Source organism: Megalobrama amblycephala, linkage group LG6 (assembly GCF_018812025.1).
Source record: "Megalobrama amblycephala isolate DHTTF-2021 linkage group LG6, ASM1881202v1, whole genome shotgun sequence".
Taxonomy (NCBI): domain Eukaryota; kingdom Metazoa; phylum Chordata; class Actinopteri; order Cypriniformes; family Xenocyprididae; genus Megalobrama; species Megalobrama amblycephala.
Window position 1 is genome coordinate 37,338,420 of NC_063049.1, and position 17,203 is coordinate 37,355,622.

The 17,203-nt window shown below is 38.6% G+C and overlaps 1 protein-coding gene across 5 annotated transcripts in view; it reads right to left on the reverse strand.

Annotated features, from left to right (window-relative positions):
* The window catches only part of znf385b (zinc finger protein 385B), a 150,580-nt gene that overhangs the window by 104,951 nt on the left and 28,426 nt on the right, over nt 1–17,203 (reverse strand). Inside the window, exons 1-2 of one of the 5 annotated variants that reach the window (XM_048194497.1) lie at nt 15,160–15,290; nt 14,767–15,084 (exon numbers count right to left, since the gene is read on the reverse strand). In XM_048194497.1, coding sequence (XP_048050454.1) covers nt 14,767–15,084; nt 15,160–15,175 — 334 coding nt within the window. In that variant the 5' untranslated portion in view covers nt 15,176–15,290. Of the gene's footprint in view, nt 1–2,107; nt 2,129–14,766; nt 15,085–15,159; nt 15,291–17,203 lie in introns of those variants that run through there. The other 4 variants (XM_048194491.1, XM_048194493.1, XM_048194492.1 and 1 more) reach the window with 4 other exon arrangements.

Sequence of the window (17,203 nt, forward strand, 5' to 3'; positions counted from 1 at the left end):
ATCATTATAGCCAATCACAGACATATCTGATGAGGGCGTCAACACAAAGGCCAATCAAAGGGGTTTACGAATCCGTTCAACAGTGCTCAAAGTGTCACATTTTTAAGTGCTTTTTAAGTATTTTCAGTACTGACTTGGTATCGCGGTCGGTACTTTTGACAACATTATAGCAGAGGTTTTCAAAGTCTAAGACAGTGTGCATCCCTTCTAACACAACATACACAACTTCAGTAACGAATTCATGGATTCTCTGTCATGGTTTATTGTGCTTTTAATAGCTCATAAATCAAGCAAGTCCCACTCTTTCTTCTCATTCATACATGTTTCTTTGGTGCTCTATCATGCTTAAGCAGTCCTGCACTGCAAGGATACATTTAAATACAGATAAATCTCTATCAGTTGACATCGTCATATCACCCAGCCCTACTCCGCGCCTCCCCTGACATGTTCCTCTGACCTCCCCAGGGGGGCGTGCCACACATTGAATCCGCAATGTCTATTAAATATTCCGGTGTGATCGTAATTTCATAGATTTAAAGATGTGGTGCTTCTAATCCAGTGTGCAATGCATGACATTCCACAGACCATGCTTTATATTATATGAATACATAAAAACAAAACAAAAATCAAAACAACAATTGAAACAATGTCACAGTGCTGAAAGTATCTAAGAAGCAATGACATGCCTCTGCTGATGACTGTACTAAACCAAATGACACATTCATCGCATCTCTGTCCCTCAGAAGGGGACTTGTCACAAATCAGAATGATTGGCGATCTGAAAGGACCTGGGACGTGAGAGAGAGGGAATCAGATGGACAGGCCCTGCCATCGGAGGTGACAAAATGAATGGAGAAGTGGCTTGCACAACCTGACACTCGTAAGTAAACGGCCATGCTGGCTAAGATAAATGTGTGAGTATATGTCACCGGATGAGCCCCGTTACCCCACGGCTCAGAAAGCTTCAAGCAGCTGCCAAACGACATACTAACACAGCGTGTAACTGAATATTTCAGTCCTGGTACACGAGCCACCAGTAATGTCACACTGGGCTATCACGGTTACATCTAGTCATCGTTTCCAAAGGCTAGCATCACCTGTTTGTGTGTGTGTTAATTACAGAACAGTGACTGTGTGTTCTACCGATGACCGCTGGCTGAATGAGACTGATGTGAAAATAATCTTTATTTAAGCCGCACAACTACAGAGAATGTGATGCAAAACATATTAAGTGCGTGAACATGAAATATACATGTAGGATTTGTTTCAAAACGTAGTGCACTGCATTGATGTATACTACTATAACTGAAATGGAAATAACTCTGTGGACCATACAAATAGCGCTCCTCAGCACCAGGGGGACTCGACTTACCATTTCACTAGTAAGTTGAGCAAATTATGTGGTATACTAATAAACACAAAAAAAACGGTTACTCGTTTTTATAAAGTAACACTGTCCAACAGCGACACCGCACCCTCCCCTGAGCCCATTGACTTTAAACAGACCCCCTAAAGTGTGCTCTGGGTTTGACGGAGGTAAATGAGAATGAATGGGGGAAAGTCAGGTGAGAAGAGGCAATGGCTCCATTGCGCTATGATTGGATGTGATTGGTTATGATTGAATATGGTTCATGCGATAAATCCCACCTCCTAATTTTGTGCGCATTCTCGAATCGGCTTAAATGAAGACAATGATGCTGTTAATGTTAAGACTATTTCACAAAGTAAACAAACAACTTAGATATCACCGCTTTATATCACGTCAAAAAAATAAATCAAACTTAAAATGGCCTGAAAACATGATGACTGTGGGGGGTTTTTAGTGAGCAATAAGCTTGGGAAAATTAAAGGTCCACCTTCAAAAATACATGCGAAGTCGCATTAGCATTTGTGCCAAAAGACTTCCATAGAGTATATTTCTGGCCTTAGACCGGAACTGCACACACTACAGCTCAAGAGCTCCACATAATCTAAACAATGAACTGCCTAACAACTGCTCATAGACAAATCTGCCGGCGCATGAGAGGAAATTATTCATGCAATCATCCGGTGAAATGCCGAGGGTAAAGCCATTAGGCTTAAATCCATTGTTAATGAAATGTCACACCTCTGGAGTGGAGTCCTGCTGTGTTCCTCATTTACGTTCCTCACCATCTCTTCTGTATCTGTGCTCTGGTCAGACCAGCTCAGTGGGTTTCTGTGTGACAGGAGTCAGACAGGAATACTGAAAGGGCCAGTCGTGTTGTTTACAATGCAATGGAAACCCCATGAGAAATAATGATTCAATTCACTCAAGGAATCATTCTAATATCATATATGACATTAAAATAACAATACTTTCATGTCACTGCTCTCTGGAATCCTTGATTTTGATTAATCATTGATTTTTAAAACTTTATTTTCCCAGGTAACCATTTTTAAAAAAAAAAAGTTCAGCTGGTTTCATGTCTCATGTATCACTCCACAATCTCTTTCTCCTCACATAAAGTCCTTTTAGGTCAAATCAATATTTCATATCCATTTATTTATCTATTTGGCAATGAGCTATATAATAAGTAAGAAAAAGTACAGTCAGCTGGTCATTATCGCCAAATAAACCCCTTCTGGAAGACCCGATCACCGTCAGGGTTCCTTTTCCGATAATGACCGCCCGACTTTCTTATTTTATTGGGACAGTGAAAGTGAAGCGAGAAGAAAAAAAAAAAAAACAGGAACCAGGTGTCTGTCAACTGATGTATCCACATTGGGCACTGCAGACAGTTTAGTTGATTATAATGGAAGGTATTTAATTTTATCATGTCAGATTGAGCTGTTGTTTTGAATGCTTTAAAAGTTTTTTTCACCCAAAAATTTAAATTCTGTCATCATTTACTTACCCTCATGTCGTTCCAAACCCGTAAGACTTTCAGTCATCTTCGAAACACAAATGAAGATATTTTAATGAAATCTAAGAGATTTCTGTCCCTCCACTGACAGCTATTCAACTACCACTTTGACGCTTCAAAAAGTTCATAAAGAGATCATAAAACTAATTCATATGATTCTTCATATGCTTTATAGGATAAACAGATTTAATTTAGGCTTTTATTCACATATAAACATTCATCAACCCACACATCAATTATGGTAAACGGAAACGCAAGCATGTTGCTTGCTACCAATACGGTATGTTCTCATGTGTTACGCAATGTGTGACTTCCACTAGAAAACCAATGAGGTTTGTTCTTGCGTGGCAAATGAGTACAACTGAGCTTCTGTTTATGTTCGTCGATCAATGTTTATGTGTGAATAAAAGCTTTAATTCAATCTGTTCATCATATAAAGCGATCATGTCTCTTCAGAAAATTTGGACTAAACCACATATGGGTTAGTTGTATGGATCTCTTTATGAACTTTTTGAAGTGACAAAGTGGTAGTTGCATTGACTTTCAATGGAGGGACAGAAATCTCACAGATTTAATTGAAAATATCTTCATTTGTGGTTTGAAGATGAATGAAAGTCTTACAAGTTTGGAACGTTATGAGGGTGAGTAATTGATGATAATTTTTTTTCATTTTTGGATGAACTATCTTGCAAAGTTAAAGTATAATAGAGGTCCCTCTTGCTCTTGCTCCAGTTTATGAAATGGTGCTTTTATACGTTTAGAGAAAAGCAGCATCTCTCTGCAAAACATGTTTCAGCATAATGATGAGCATGCATCTGAATAGCATAAACAGCAGTGAAAATAATTCAAATATCTTTTGTTTACCTCCAAACATATGGGCCCATTTTTCAACTTCAAAGGGAGAGTAAAGGCTGTTTTCAAGAACAAGGCACACCATATTCAAAGAAAAACCCCCACCAAACTAATTCCAGGCTACTTATTTTACAATGCAGAGCATCAGGTCAGGGAGGAAAATGAAGATAAGGTGCCCGCTGCATATAAACAAACAGAAAGCAAGAAATTCATGCAGCACGCACGCTCTCAACAACCTCACAGCCATGAATAACTTTTGTGTGACCGGAACAATTTCTCTCCAGGATATATTTTGAAGGTTAATCTAAAGGAGCTGGACGGGGCAGACAAGTTCATTCACGGACACACAGACAAATGTAAACCCACATGGAAAACAGGCCGACGGGAAGGACAGGCCATCTGCTGGGAGGCGAGCACTGGCCGCCCTAGACTCATCAAAAGCCTGTTGGGTGGGTTGTCTCACCCTCTGTCTATTCGACAGAAACACGTTTGATGGCGTTTGAATAGCAAATCGTCCGTGCAGTGTTGCACTCACATGGAAAATTGGATCTGAACATTTGCATAATTTTTCTTGCTCAAACTGATGATGATTTTTTGTTTTGTTTTGGGAGGCATTTTTTCTTTTCTCCATTTCTCACATGTATGGCCTACTTTACACCTGGCAATATTATGCATGCTTCACAATCAGATAGCGCTTGACCACATTAAAGCCAGGTGTAAATGCACCTTCAGTGAGATGCATTGCTATATGACCACTGAATTCAAATGTGCTCAGTGATGCATTCTACATTCAATGAAGAAGAAGGTTAAGAGAAGAAGGTTAAGAAGAAAGGAGGAGGAAGAGGTGAAGAAGAAGAAGAAGGCAGTGAAGAAGTAGTAGAAGAAGGAGGTGAATAAAAAAGAGGTGAAGGAGGAGGAGGTGGTGTAGAAGGTTAAAAACAAAAAGGTGAAGAAAAGAAGGAGAAGGAATAAAACAAAAAGGTGAAGAAGGAGGAGGTGGTGAAGAAGAAGAAGGAGAAGGAGGAGGTGGTGGAGGAGGAGAAGGTAAGAAGGAGGTGAAGAAGAAAAAAAGAAGGAGGAGGAGGAAGCGGAAGTGAAGAATGGGGGAGGAGGAGAAGAAGGTTAATAAGATTAAAAAGAGAAGGTTAAGAACAAAAAGGTGAAGAAGAAAAAGGAGAAGAACAACAAAAAGGTGAAGGAGGAGGTGAAGAAGAAGAAAAAGTAGGAGGAGAAGGAGGAAGAGGAGGTGAAGGAGAAGAAGAGAGAGGAGGTGAAGAAGATGAAGAAGAAAAAGAAGGAGAAAAGAGTGAGGTGGAGAAGAAGAAGGAGGAGGAGGAGGAGAAGGAGGAAGAGGTGAAGAAGAAGAAAAAGTATGAAGAGAAGGAGGAAGAGGAGGTGAAGGAGGAGAAGAGAGAGGAGGTGACGACGAAGATGAAGAAGAAGAAGGAGAAAAGGGTGAGGTGGTGAAGAAGAAGGAGGAGGAGGAGGAGAAGAAGGAGGAGGAGGTGAAGAAGAAGAAGGAGGTGAAAAAGGAGGAGGAGGAGAAGGAGGAGGAGGTAAAGAAGAAAAAGTAGAAGGAGGAGGAGGTGAAGGAGGAGAAGGTGAAGAAGAAGAAGGAGGAGGTGAAAAAGGAGGAGGAGAAGAAGAAGGAGGAGGTGAAGAAGAAGAAGAAGAAGAAGGAGGAGGAGGTGAAGAAGGTGGAGAAGGTAATCACATTGGAGATGCATTGTATTCTAAGGTATAAATGCAATCCAGACAAAGAAAATCCACATACTTTATTATCCGGATATGAGATGCATGTTAATGGTATGTGTAAAGGTGGCCTATGGTCATGAGGGAAGACCCCAGGGCAACATGCTCTCTCAACTCGACTCTGTGGCCCTCATCTCAACCTCAGAAAATTAGGCTCTCATTCAAAACATCATGTGAGAACGCTGCCTCACACCCCTGCCGCTCTAAATAGTATAAATCTTTCAGCAGGGACCATTAAAGTTTCATTCTGGTGATGGTCGTACCTCATGCACACATCATGACTCATCAACTGAGACTACATCAATGCGAGGCGACCGCATTTCACCAGACGGCAGACGACTCGCCAAATGATTTATGACATTTATTCATCAACATGCTGCATAATTCAAGCAGTTTCACTAATGAGTTTATTTACAAAAAAAGCTCTCCTGAGCAAATAAATAAATAAATATTAAATTTTAGTCTAAAATCTGATGTTTTTTTTGTTTTTTTTGTGAGGTTGTTGACATTACCTTTTAAATGTGGCCCATATCACCGGTTTGAACAGATGACATTCCTAAACTGACCCGCCTGCATAAAAGACCTTACACTGACACTCTCAGTAGTAAACAAATAAAGTGAGGCAATGCCTGTGAAGCTTATGTGTGGTGGATGCTGGTGTCAACCTGCATGTTGATTAATTATGAGGGCGGGAGGCAAAAAAGGGGCAAAATTTTAATAATGCATTCAGTGGAGTCATATGTGGCCTCAATAGTACAGAACAGATGGAAGCGTGATCAGAACCAGGAAAGGTGGGACAACGTAAAAGCCTTCACACACAATGAATTTTACAATTTGACTATGTATGTCAGCATCTGTCTGCAAGGCTAATGAATAATGACAAATTTAAATTTAAAATGACATAAATGCAAACAAATTCCAGCCTGAACGTTTATAATCTAAACAAGCAACACTTCTACTGTGTTAAAGGTTATAGCACCTGGTGAAAGGTTTGAGGTCAGTTCAGGTCTTTTAAAAAAAATAAAAATAAAATGTATTTAGCATAGGATACATTAAATTGATCATAAGTGACAGTAAAGACAATATGGTTACAGAAGGCTTCTATTTCAGATAAATATTGTTCTTTAGGACTTCCTATTCATCAAAGAATCCTAAAAAAACATTCACAGGTTCCACAAAAAATATTAAGCAGCATCACTGTTTTCAACATTGATAATAATAAAAAAAAAATGTTTCTTGAGCTCCAAATCATGATATTAGAATGATTTCTGAAGGATCATGTAACACTGAAGACTGGAGTAATGATGCTGAAAATATAGCTTTTTCATCACAGGAATAAATTACACTTTAAATGTTACACTTTAAACGTTTTCAGTGATGTATAAAGACCTTACATAATGTTTTTATTACCTTAGAATGAGCCATTTCTGTCTGAATCCCAAATGGCACACTTCTATGCACTTTCGGTCTTAGGGTGTCCCATTTATCATTTTAGGTTTCAGAAGGGTGCTCGCGAGCGCCCCCTTTGTGGCTGCTATGCGCCCTTGATGCGCACTTTAGCTGAGCCCGCAAGTCTGTGAGCTACGCAGCATTACGCCACAAAAGTGAGGACTCAGAGGAAGACCGTGAGGGTTTAGGGTGCCATTTGGGACTGAGCCATAATCTACATACACCGTTAAGTACCATTTTACGCCGGGGCCGGCATGTTTCTACAGTAGCCCTAAACGGACAAACTGCTCTACATAACGCGTTTGCTTGCCTGGCTACTCTCTGCTATCTCAGTCGATGACATTTTTGTCCTGTGTTGGCCACCGTTGCTTCTCTATATTGCAATTCACAATCTCACTGCTAGATGCCACTAAAGTTTACACACTGCACTTTTAAAATATATAAAAATAGAAAACAGTCATTTGAAATTGTAAAAATATTTCATATTATTACTATGTTTACTAGATTTTCAAATAAATATGATCAAATATATGCAGGCTTGGTGAGATTTTCAAAAACATTTTAAAATTTTCATGTTCTCAAACTTTTAAACAGTAACGTATATAAGTTAAATTATTGAATTTTCATCATAAAGTTATCAACAACTACATTTATAACAACTACTGTATATTTAGCTCCATTCTGTCTAATGCTACATATTGAGAGCAAGTCATACAATATTTTTTGATTTCTGCCATGGGTAAATCAAACATGCAGTTATGATGAATGTCAAGTTTGATTGAAATTGTGTGATGGAATTGAACCTTCTGATTGTTCACATTGCAGAAAAACAGATGCATATTCAATTTATTTCATGACAGTGACCTAGATCAGAATTGAAAAGGTCAGACTGAAGGAAAAACATGTGCCTTCTAGGGCAGTAATCTTAAAGGACATCTTTGTACCGTATTTACTCCTAAAAGCTTCATAGTAGCACCTTAATAATGGTACATAAGGTACTAATATGCACCTTTAAGCGGGAAATAACGTACAAAGATGACAAATAACCAGTGACAAGCTAGTACCCCTAAAGGAACAAACTGTGCACATTTTTTCTGACAGTGATTCACAATATCTTTGAGAAAAAAAGAAAAAAAAGATCTGTGATGCATATTATGGGGAAAAAACACATTTGAACCACACTCAGCTGCGCTGTGAACGTACTAGCTTATGTTTGTTTTAATCTGAGGTAGTTCTGACAGAAACGGAGTAGACAGGCATGAGCTATGATGATTCAAAGAACAGGAAGAGGGAATTTGTCTGGCTTATTCATGTCATTAGTCATTATGTTTTTTGGCCACTTTATCAGTAGGAGTGTCAAGAGTAGAAAAGGAAATGATGGTGAAAGGGAACAGAAATAGGAAATATGAGTCAGCAAGACTTGGACTTGAAGTCTGACATTTTATATTATGTTTACAAATATTATTAATCTTAATTAAAAATTCGATCATCTTCACCTGCAATGAACTCTGCAGGCCATAATGGTGAAAATGTCCCTTTTCAAGATGATAGCACTGCCATCTAGTGGTCACTACTGCTCTGACCACAACAAGAGCGTGATACATGATCACACACATGCACTTTCACACGCACAGAAATGTACTCAGTATATAGTGAGTAAATGTGGTGCCGTGTTGGCAGAAATGCTCTCAACAATCCATCAAAGTCAGCGCACAGATGTGAGGAGCGAGCCAAGCTTATTTCTACAACAGTCTGAGCGCATTGAGCAGACCTGATCTACTGTCAGTCAACAGGACACCGCAGTAAAGCGCAGCACATCCTCCCTGCTGTAATTACATATGTCCGGCTCAGACTACAGCAAATAATGAGCAGCCTGCTTAAAGATTCAGAGCCACTGACACCGCCTGCAGCGCGACGCAGTGTCCAACTCAAACGGACTCAATCAATCACAAACACAGAATCTATACAACAGATAAAGTGACTAAGAGAGATTTATGCAGGGTTCCGACACATTTTCCATTTCAAAATTCCATATTTTTCCAGACTCAAATTATAAATATATAACATAAATGCAATTACTAAACTTGTAAACTTTTGCCATGAAAACACTTTACTTGCATGATAAATATATTTTTTTAGAAATTCTTAATTTTATATTTTAGAAACCTTAATATGGGCAATAGTCTAAAAAAATATTTTGTTCCATACTTATCCAGACCTGGAAATTACTCAAATCAAATTCCATACTTATCCAAACTGCATAGGAACCCTGTTTGTGTTATGTTAGTAAGATCAAAAATAATATAAAATATATAAATGATACAGTACATAAATAAATTGTACATTGTTTTTATGACAATGAAAAACATTTTCCTCTACGTTCTTATTAGCATAAAGCAAAAAATAGGCTTTTATTTTTATATTTTGTATTTACCTTTAATGGGGAAAATGTCATATTGGGGGGGACTCAAGAGAGTGCTCAGTTGTCATAAAATAATGTATAATAATGTATAAATAATGTCCAAATAATGCTAATGCTAATAGCAATTGCCCTAAAAAATGCTTCATTTTCTTTATGCAACATGTACAGTCTTTTCAAATATTCAAAATACATTCAATATGATTTGTGTGCAATATAAAAATGTAAAAAATGTTTTAATTATTTTAAATATGCTTCACAACAATTAATGTTTTGTCCAAATTAATGCTTTCCAGTCAGAAAAATTGCGCTTATTATCAAAATAAGCATTCAATATCATTAAAATAATAATAATAAAAATTAAAAAAAATGAAAAATTGAAAAACATCAAGGTTCTTTGGCACGGTGCTAGCTAACCTATTATTTTAAATAGCAGTTGAGGCATTTACAGATGACTGCTTTAAATGCACCAGCCCCTGCAGCTCTTATTGCTGTTTATTGAAGCTCCATGAAGCACTAGAGACGCTCCCACAAAGAGATGAAAACACGTGAGCTCTCACTCCCAGACATCCCTGCAGGAGCAGCAGCTGTTTGGGGCAGATCAAACATCACCTCTGCTTTTCACACACTCATATAGTTACAAAAAAAATCGAAATAAATCACTATTACATTCACACGCACATGTGGACTGACGTACAGCACATAACACCAGCTAAACATATTAGCTGACAGACAAAACTTGATGACACACTTATAAACACAGGTAAACTACGTACTTGCATCACGTTATACATGACAATCTCCTTATTTCAAGAGAAACATGGTGGCCACATCCACGATGCTGCTAAACAGGCTTGTCAAACCCCTTCTGAGTGCTTAATCTTGTTCTGTTCACACTGAGTTTGGTTATTTGCAGGAGTGGAAACCACATTTGATAAACAAATTTACTACAGAATAATTCAGGCACTGACAACTGCATCCGAGCAGAACTAAACTAAACAGCTACTTGCAAATGCATTGATCTCACTCTCTTATGGACACTGACAGCTTATTGAAGTTTCTAGAAAATCACAGAAACAGAGGTATGCGTCTTATTCACAATTTTTAAAATCAGACTCTTTTCACCATAGGTTCTCATAGGCAATTCATACATTGTTGTACATAGTTGACAGAGTTGAGCTTAAAAAGCATAAACAAAATACGTTGCCTATGTCGATTTACCAACAGTTGACCAATATTAATATTAGGATTGGGGGGTTTAAATATTGCGATATTTCACCTCATGAACCTCATATTTATTTTAAATAAAATTATTAATATTTGATCAATTAATGCATCCTTGCTAAAGAAAATAATTAAAGTTCCTCCAAACTTATGTGTAGTGTACATATAAACAATTACGATAATATCACATTGCGTCTTTGAGATTTCAATATAATATCATGTGTCCAGGTTCCCATCCCTATCGGTCTCTAATTTCTTGCATCAAAAAATGTATAGCTAATATCAAACAGACATTCATGTTTCTAATTTACAGCTGCAAGATGCCACGGTGTTGCAATGAATATCAATTCTTCAACTCCTCAAACCGTCTGTGGCCAAGAATTATGGCATACATCTCTTACGTTTAATGAGTAAAACGTCATGGTGGGAAAAAATCATATCTGCGATTCTTCATAAGTGAAAGCACACAGATTATTTTACCAGCATTCATAAAGTCATGAAATTCGCTATGACATAGTAGACCTTCTAATAGTGCAATAAGCTCCTCAAACCGAATAAAAATTTCCATTTTGCTTTGGCCGCCCCTTCAAAAGAAGCAAAAGTTTTCCCATGGAGTCCAACACAGTCTGTCTAATGTCTGTAGCCTGTATGCTACTTTTCCACCAATCTAATGAAAGTTTGGACACCACCGCTCTGACACTGCACTGGAAGCCACAGTCTCGCCTGCCAGTCCAGCACTAACTTCTCACACATCCTCTGCCCATCTTGCATCAATGCAACCCAAAATGTTTCCCAGGTAACATGCAAAACAAGAGCGTGTTTGTTTAAATATGAAGGTAACCTGGTATGCATCTGGATCCTACTCATAAACTGAATGAGCCATTAATACAGGTTCATCTTTTAGTCTCAACAGTTCCACCCACCAACCAGACTGTGAACACACTGATAAACTGTCACTTACTGGTCAAGTGCAGTTGCTGCCATTTGCACCAGTTACACATGCCAGAACCACCACAGGCCTGTTAAAGACACATTATCCTGGAAAGTCCATGTGAAATGCAGGGTAGAGACACTCAAGTCTCAGTCAGACACCCAAGAGGTTACCAAAATGATGCAACATCCTCAGTTCTGCTCCTACTAGGGCCAGAAATTAATCAGGACTAAATGCTACAGAAATGCATTTTGTGTATGATGTAGGTAACATTGATAGCATTGATAACATTGTTCAGAATTAGAATGTATTTAAAGGGATAGTTCACCTAAAAATAAAAATTATCCCATTATTTACTCACCCTCAAGCCATCCTAGGTGTATATGACTATCTTCTTTCAGACGAACATAGTTGGAAATATATTTAAAAATATCCTGGCTCTTACAATTTTTTTTTTAATGGAATCTATCATAATCTATCATAAATATAAAAATCATGGGATAATTGTCATGTTTGGGTGAACTATCCCTTTAAGTAAAAAATATTCAATTAAAAGTATTTGTAAAAGTATTTGACTTAAATAGATGAATTATGTATTTTTATATGAAAGAAATTAATGAAAATACGCCCCTGATAATCAATTCCAGGGGGCAAATATAGCCTCTTAATTAAAAAAATAAATAAATAATAATTCTGACTCTGGATTTCATGCACACTCTCACCATTTGCAAGAACTCGGAGCAAAGCTTGCTTGCCAAAGTGGTGTGAGTGGTCTCTGTAGTGTCTAAACTACAGGACCTGATAGTGGAAGGGAGATTGAGCCTTGAATAAGTGTGCTTTTTGCTTTGCTAATTGGTAGCTTGCATGTGAAAAAAAAAAAATTGAAGTAATAGTTCACTCAGAAATTGGTTGTCATCATCATTTATTGTTGTTCCAAACCGGTATGGTTTCTTGGTTTCTTTTGTAAAATAAAAACAGTATCCTGGCCACTAGGGCTGTGCTCAGAATATCGATACAACGATACATCGTCATGAACTCCTGACGATGCGCGTATCGATACAGCAGCTGCCGTATCGAGTCTGTCTTGCTTTTAAATCTAGCCAATCACGTGATGTCAATTGACGCTAGCAAGCAATGCAAGCAGACATTCACGTTTCTGTGAGCTTTCATTCGTAAATAATCAGCTGTTTTGTCGCGAATGTGAACAGGAAATGCGCTCTCGAACGGAGAAACACGCGATCTCCAAATCATCGATCAAAGCTTGCTAACGTTTTAGGACAGGTCGATGGTATATAAATCATGCCCGAACGTTAGCGTTTGTCAATCAAGCCAAACCGTCCATTTAGAAACCGAGAAATTTGGAGGCCGATCTCTCAGGTTGACGCGCGAGCTGGCTTGACTTAAGTTTTCGTGAGGATATAGTTTATGGATTGTTTTGATTTCGGTAATTACATCTAGAAAGGTAAAAGCAGTGATGACATATATAATAGAGATATCTGAAAGTGAAACGAAAGTGATATTGGCCTCGTCCAGTGGGGAGGACGCACGAGAGGAGACCTGCGCATTTCATTGGTATGTGTATACTGTAATACTGCATTTACAATGCTTATCAGTGGCGTGCACTTTGATCGTGAAAGTGAAAGTGCCCTTTGCAGTCACATCGCATCATCTTGTTAACATTAGTTAATGCACTGTAAACCAACATGAACAAACAATCAACAACTGTATTTTTTAATAACTAACATTAACAAAGATGAACTAATACAGTATGTATTGCTCATGGTTAGTTCATGTTAATACATTATCTGATGTTTAATAAATGAACCTTATTGTTGAGTGTGTATTGTAAACTCATGTAGCCCATATTTTGTAGACCACGTTAATAAAAAAAATGTTGTTCTAGAACATATTTTGAGTTGATATCCAAAAAAATCATTTTTACAGATGGAAAAAAACAGGCAGTATAGACATTATTATAATATTATAGCCGATATAATTAACCAACTTAGTTTTCTTACAGTCAACTTACTGTTGCAAGTGAAATTAGTCATTGAGTTTTGTTGATATGCTTCAGTGTCACTATAATTGTCAATTCAGTTACTGAGGGAGTGACTTTAAAAGCAAGCTTTTAAAAGAAGCTTTTTTGTGACAATTTTTTTATATTTAATTTAAATCATTGTTTTTTTTTAATGACAAAAACAAAATAGTTTTTCAGTTATCACGACTGTTATAACACTGGTTATTCAATAAACACATATTACTGTTACTAAACTCTGCTCAAAATAAATTTAAATTCTAAATTGAACCATATCGTGATACGTATCGTATCGTGGCTTTAGTATCGTGATGCGTATCGTATCGTGACATTGTTGGAGATACACAGCCCTACTGGCCACTATTTTCAATATAATGAAAATGACAAGGACTGGGGCTGCAAAATTACAGAAAAGCATCATAAAATCACGACTTGTGCGCTTAATTGCGAGTCTTACCAACATAGTTTGATTCTGCATTTCTAGAAACCATAGTTCCAATGAACATTCGCAAACAGCATCGCAAACTTGTGTGGTTGGAACTACAACTCTCGACTTTTTACTTGTCAGCTTTTAATCCAGCAGCTGTGTGACATCATTATCAATAATTCTATATTGCCGAACCAACATGGCATGTGCAACAAGATTATTGCGGTTTCAGGAAACATTCTTAACTTGCTAGTTGATTTCACCAACGCAATGCATCCTATTATGGTAGTTATGCCAGCGAGTTATGTTTTTTTATGGGAAACACACATTCTTCTCTGTAAACTCAAAATTGGCCATTTATACTTTTTAAATCGAATTTCCAATGAATAATGACTTAAATTTCATTCTGTTCCTTACACAAAGGAATCATATGACTTCAGACATCTGGAAATAAGAGTGAATATGTTGATATAGTCTGTTTTTGTGGTACATTAATGACATCTTTTTGTAATTTTGGAGCTTGACAGACCCAAAATTGGGTTCTTTTGTGTTTGACAAAAGATAAAAAGTCATACAGGTTTGGAAACGACATGAAGAGGAGTAAATGATGACAGAATATTCAATTCTGGGTGAACTATATGGCTTTAATAAAAACAACTCTTTAAAAATGCCACAAGGAATGACAAGTTGGGCCCTCTGAGTCAAATGCTAACTCAGGGTGCATCAACATCAGAGCTGTTTACGCCTTCGCAGCATCGGAGGACACACTCCCCTGGGTTAAGGAAGTCTTACCTTGACTGCCACTGCTGCTGAGAGAGTGTAGCGGAGTGGGAGCCGAGCCGACGCTTGCCGTGGGCAGCTCTCCTTTATTCAACTGTTTGACCCTCTTGAGGTGAGACTTGCCATTGTAGTGAACCTGGGCCTGTGTGGCGGAGTGCAGCTGGATGTTGCAGACTTCACAAAGCGAGTAGAGCAGCTTCTTCTTCTCCTGTTGGAGCTGCATGTCTGCGTTGGCATTGCTAGGCTCCTTTACCTCCATGCAGCCTGGGATGGCGAAGCACAGCTGTCCATTTTCTATGAGCTGGGTGGGGCTCAAGGGGGTCTTCATACCTGTGGGAGAGCAAAGGGACGAGGGTTAGAAGCGTGGAAAGAGTTTAATACAAACCAGGATTGGTGATGACTCACCTTCTGAATTCAACATCACCCCACACAGAGCTTTTTGAACACCAGGTGGGGAGAGTTTACATCCTAAAACCACCAAGGTAGAGAAGTAGGAACGTGTGTGAGTGCGGATGTCTGGAGCGCTTGTGTGGGCTACACGGGTGGCTGAATTCTCTTCTCCCTAAGCTCTGACTCCTCCCATCGGCACACTCAAGCCAAGCTTCCCCACTTGTGGAGCGGGCACAGAGCTACGGACTGACCTCCTGTGCCCATCTGTTGCCTTTCCGAAGAGACCTGACTCGCATACCTCGTGCCCACGGGTCTTACACAACCAACATGGTTGGGAGGAAGACAGTCGGCCCAGGGGGGCACGAGAAGCTAGGAGGGACTTATGCCTGTCAGCGGCAGCAGACGGCAAAACCACTATTGTGTGTCTGGGGGTCTGCGAGAGCGAATAAATTACATAAAGCCCCCCACCCAAGCCACGACTTCTTAAGCACTACAACTGAATGGCGTAATGGATGGCTGCAAAAGGGGAATGATGCGCTCAGGGAAACAGTGATCTTTTTAATCTGAAAATTGCAAAAATTGTATTTGTAGTCAGTCCGCACTAATGCCATGGCTGCAGGCTTCCTGGGCTGGATGATAGAGGATAAAGGAGCATAAAGATACCAACTGAGTCAGCTGTACTTTCAAGAGCATGCTTTGAATGAAATATCATACATGTGTTCACATGCGTGTGAGAATTGACGTGTGCGATTTTCTTTAAGCAAAATAAAATTTCCCATTTCTTTGTTTTCATTTTAGGGTGAAATGACCCAGACATATATGTGAGTATAAAGGCTGCACACATCGAGCATGTTTTGGTCCCTGTCCAGTAATCCTCCTCACACTGTCTCAGTAATCTCTGTGGGCAGCTGCACACTCTAATCCCTGCAGATAAACTTACTCTAACTTCCCCTGTCTCTCGGGCCATTCAGCTCTTCTCCATTCCTTAACACTTTCTCAGGAATCTATTGTATTCAGAGAAAGAAAAACTGTAAGTGGAAATCCCTGATGTTAATCACTTTCTTTCAGTGTTGTGAATCTATTTCTCTAACTCCTAGCTATTACTTAAGCTTGAGCTTTGCTCTACTTCGCGGTGGAAATGAGGCCAGTGAGAAAAAAAAATTGAAGCTGCAGTGGTTTTGGTGACCTGTATTCACAGGCAGGATTTCCAGATATGTGGTGCAGTCCGCGCCCTGGGGTTTGGAGGAAGTAAACCGACTGTGATGCTCAGTTTGCGGATGTTCACATCACATCTGTTCATTTAGTGGTCAACTAATCAACCACTCAGGGTCCTCTACTTTCCCCCAGTGCCACCTCCAACACTCCTGTGTCATCAATGTGCAAACACTTGGAATGCAAGCTTACATAAAAAATGCGACTCTGAATTTATCCAGAATCGTGAAGTAGTTCTGAATAGACAAGTAAACTAAATAACATGTAAATTTACTAGAGGTTCTGACATGTTAATTGCCGCAGACTATTTAAAATTAATTGGTTTGAATGAATGATTCAATGACTCACTCATAAAGATTCACTTGTTTCATTACTGGATGAATCAGTGTTTAATGAATCTCTTGAACGAATGATTTAATGATAAAAAAATGTGTCGCCACCTACTGGCGTAACAATGTAATTGATACAATTTTATTTTAAGCCTCAAGCTACTTTCAAAAGGTGTTTTACACTATTTTGATCACTACAGTAGACATCAGTGTTTATATCCGAACTATAAACATTTATGCCAGTACTTCTGTGATAATTTAAATCATTGTAATAGAAATAACGATACTGTGTGGTTGAAAATACTGTTTGTGAAGCTGTTTCAAACATGACACCTGCTCTCTCTGGCTCAGTGGCAGCACCAACACAGATCTGAATGTTCCGCTGTGATCTTGCCAAAGGTTTAAAAGGCACAGGTGAATCGTCATTTAGGAATAAGATCGTATGGGTGTTTGAATCGAAATAGCAATCATTTAACAATTTATTGTGCAGCTCTATTACATACTGCTAAAAAAAGCAT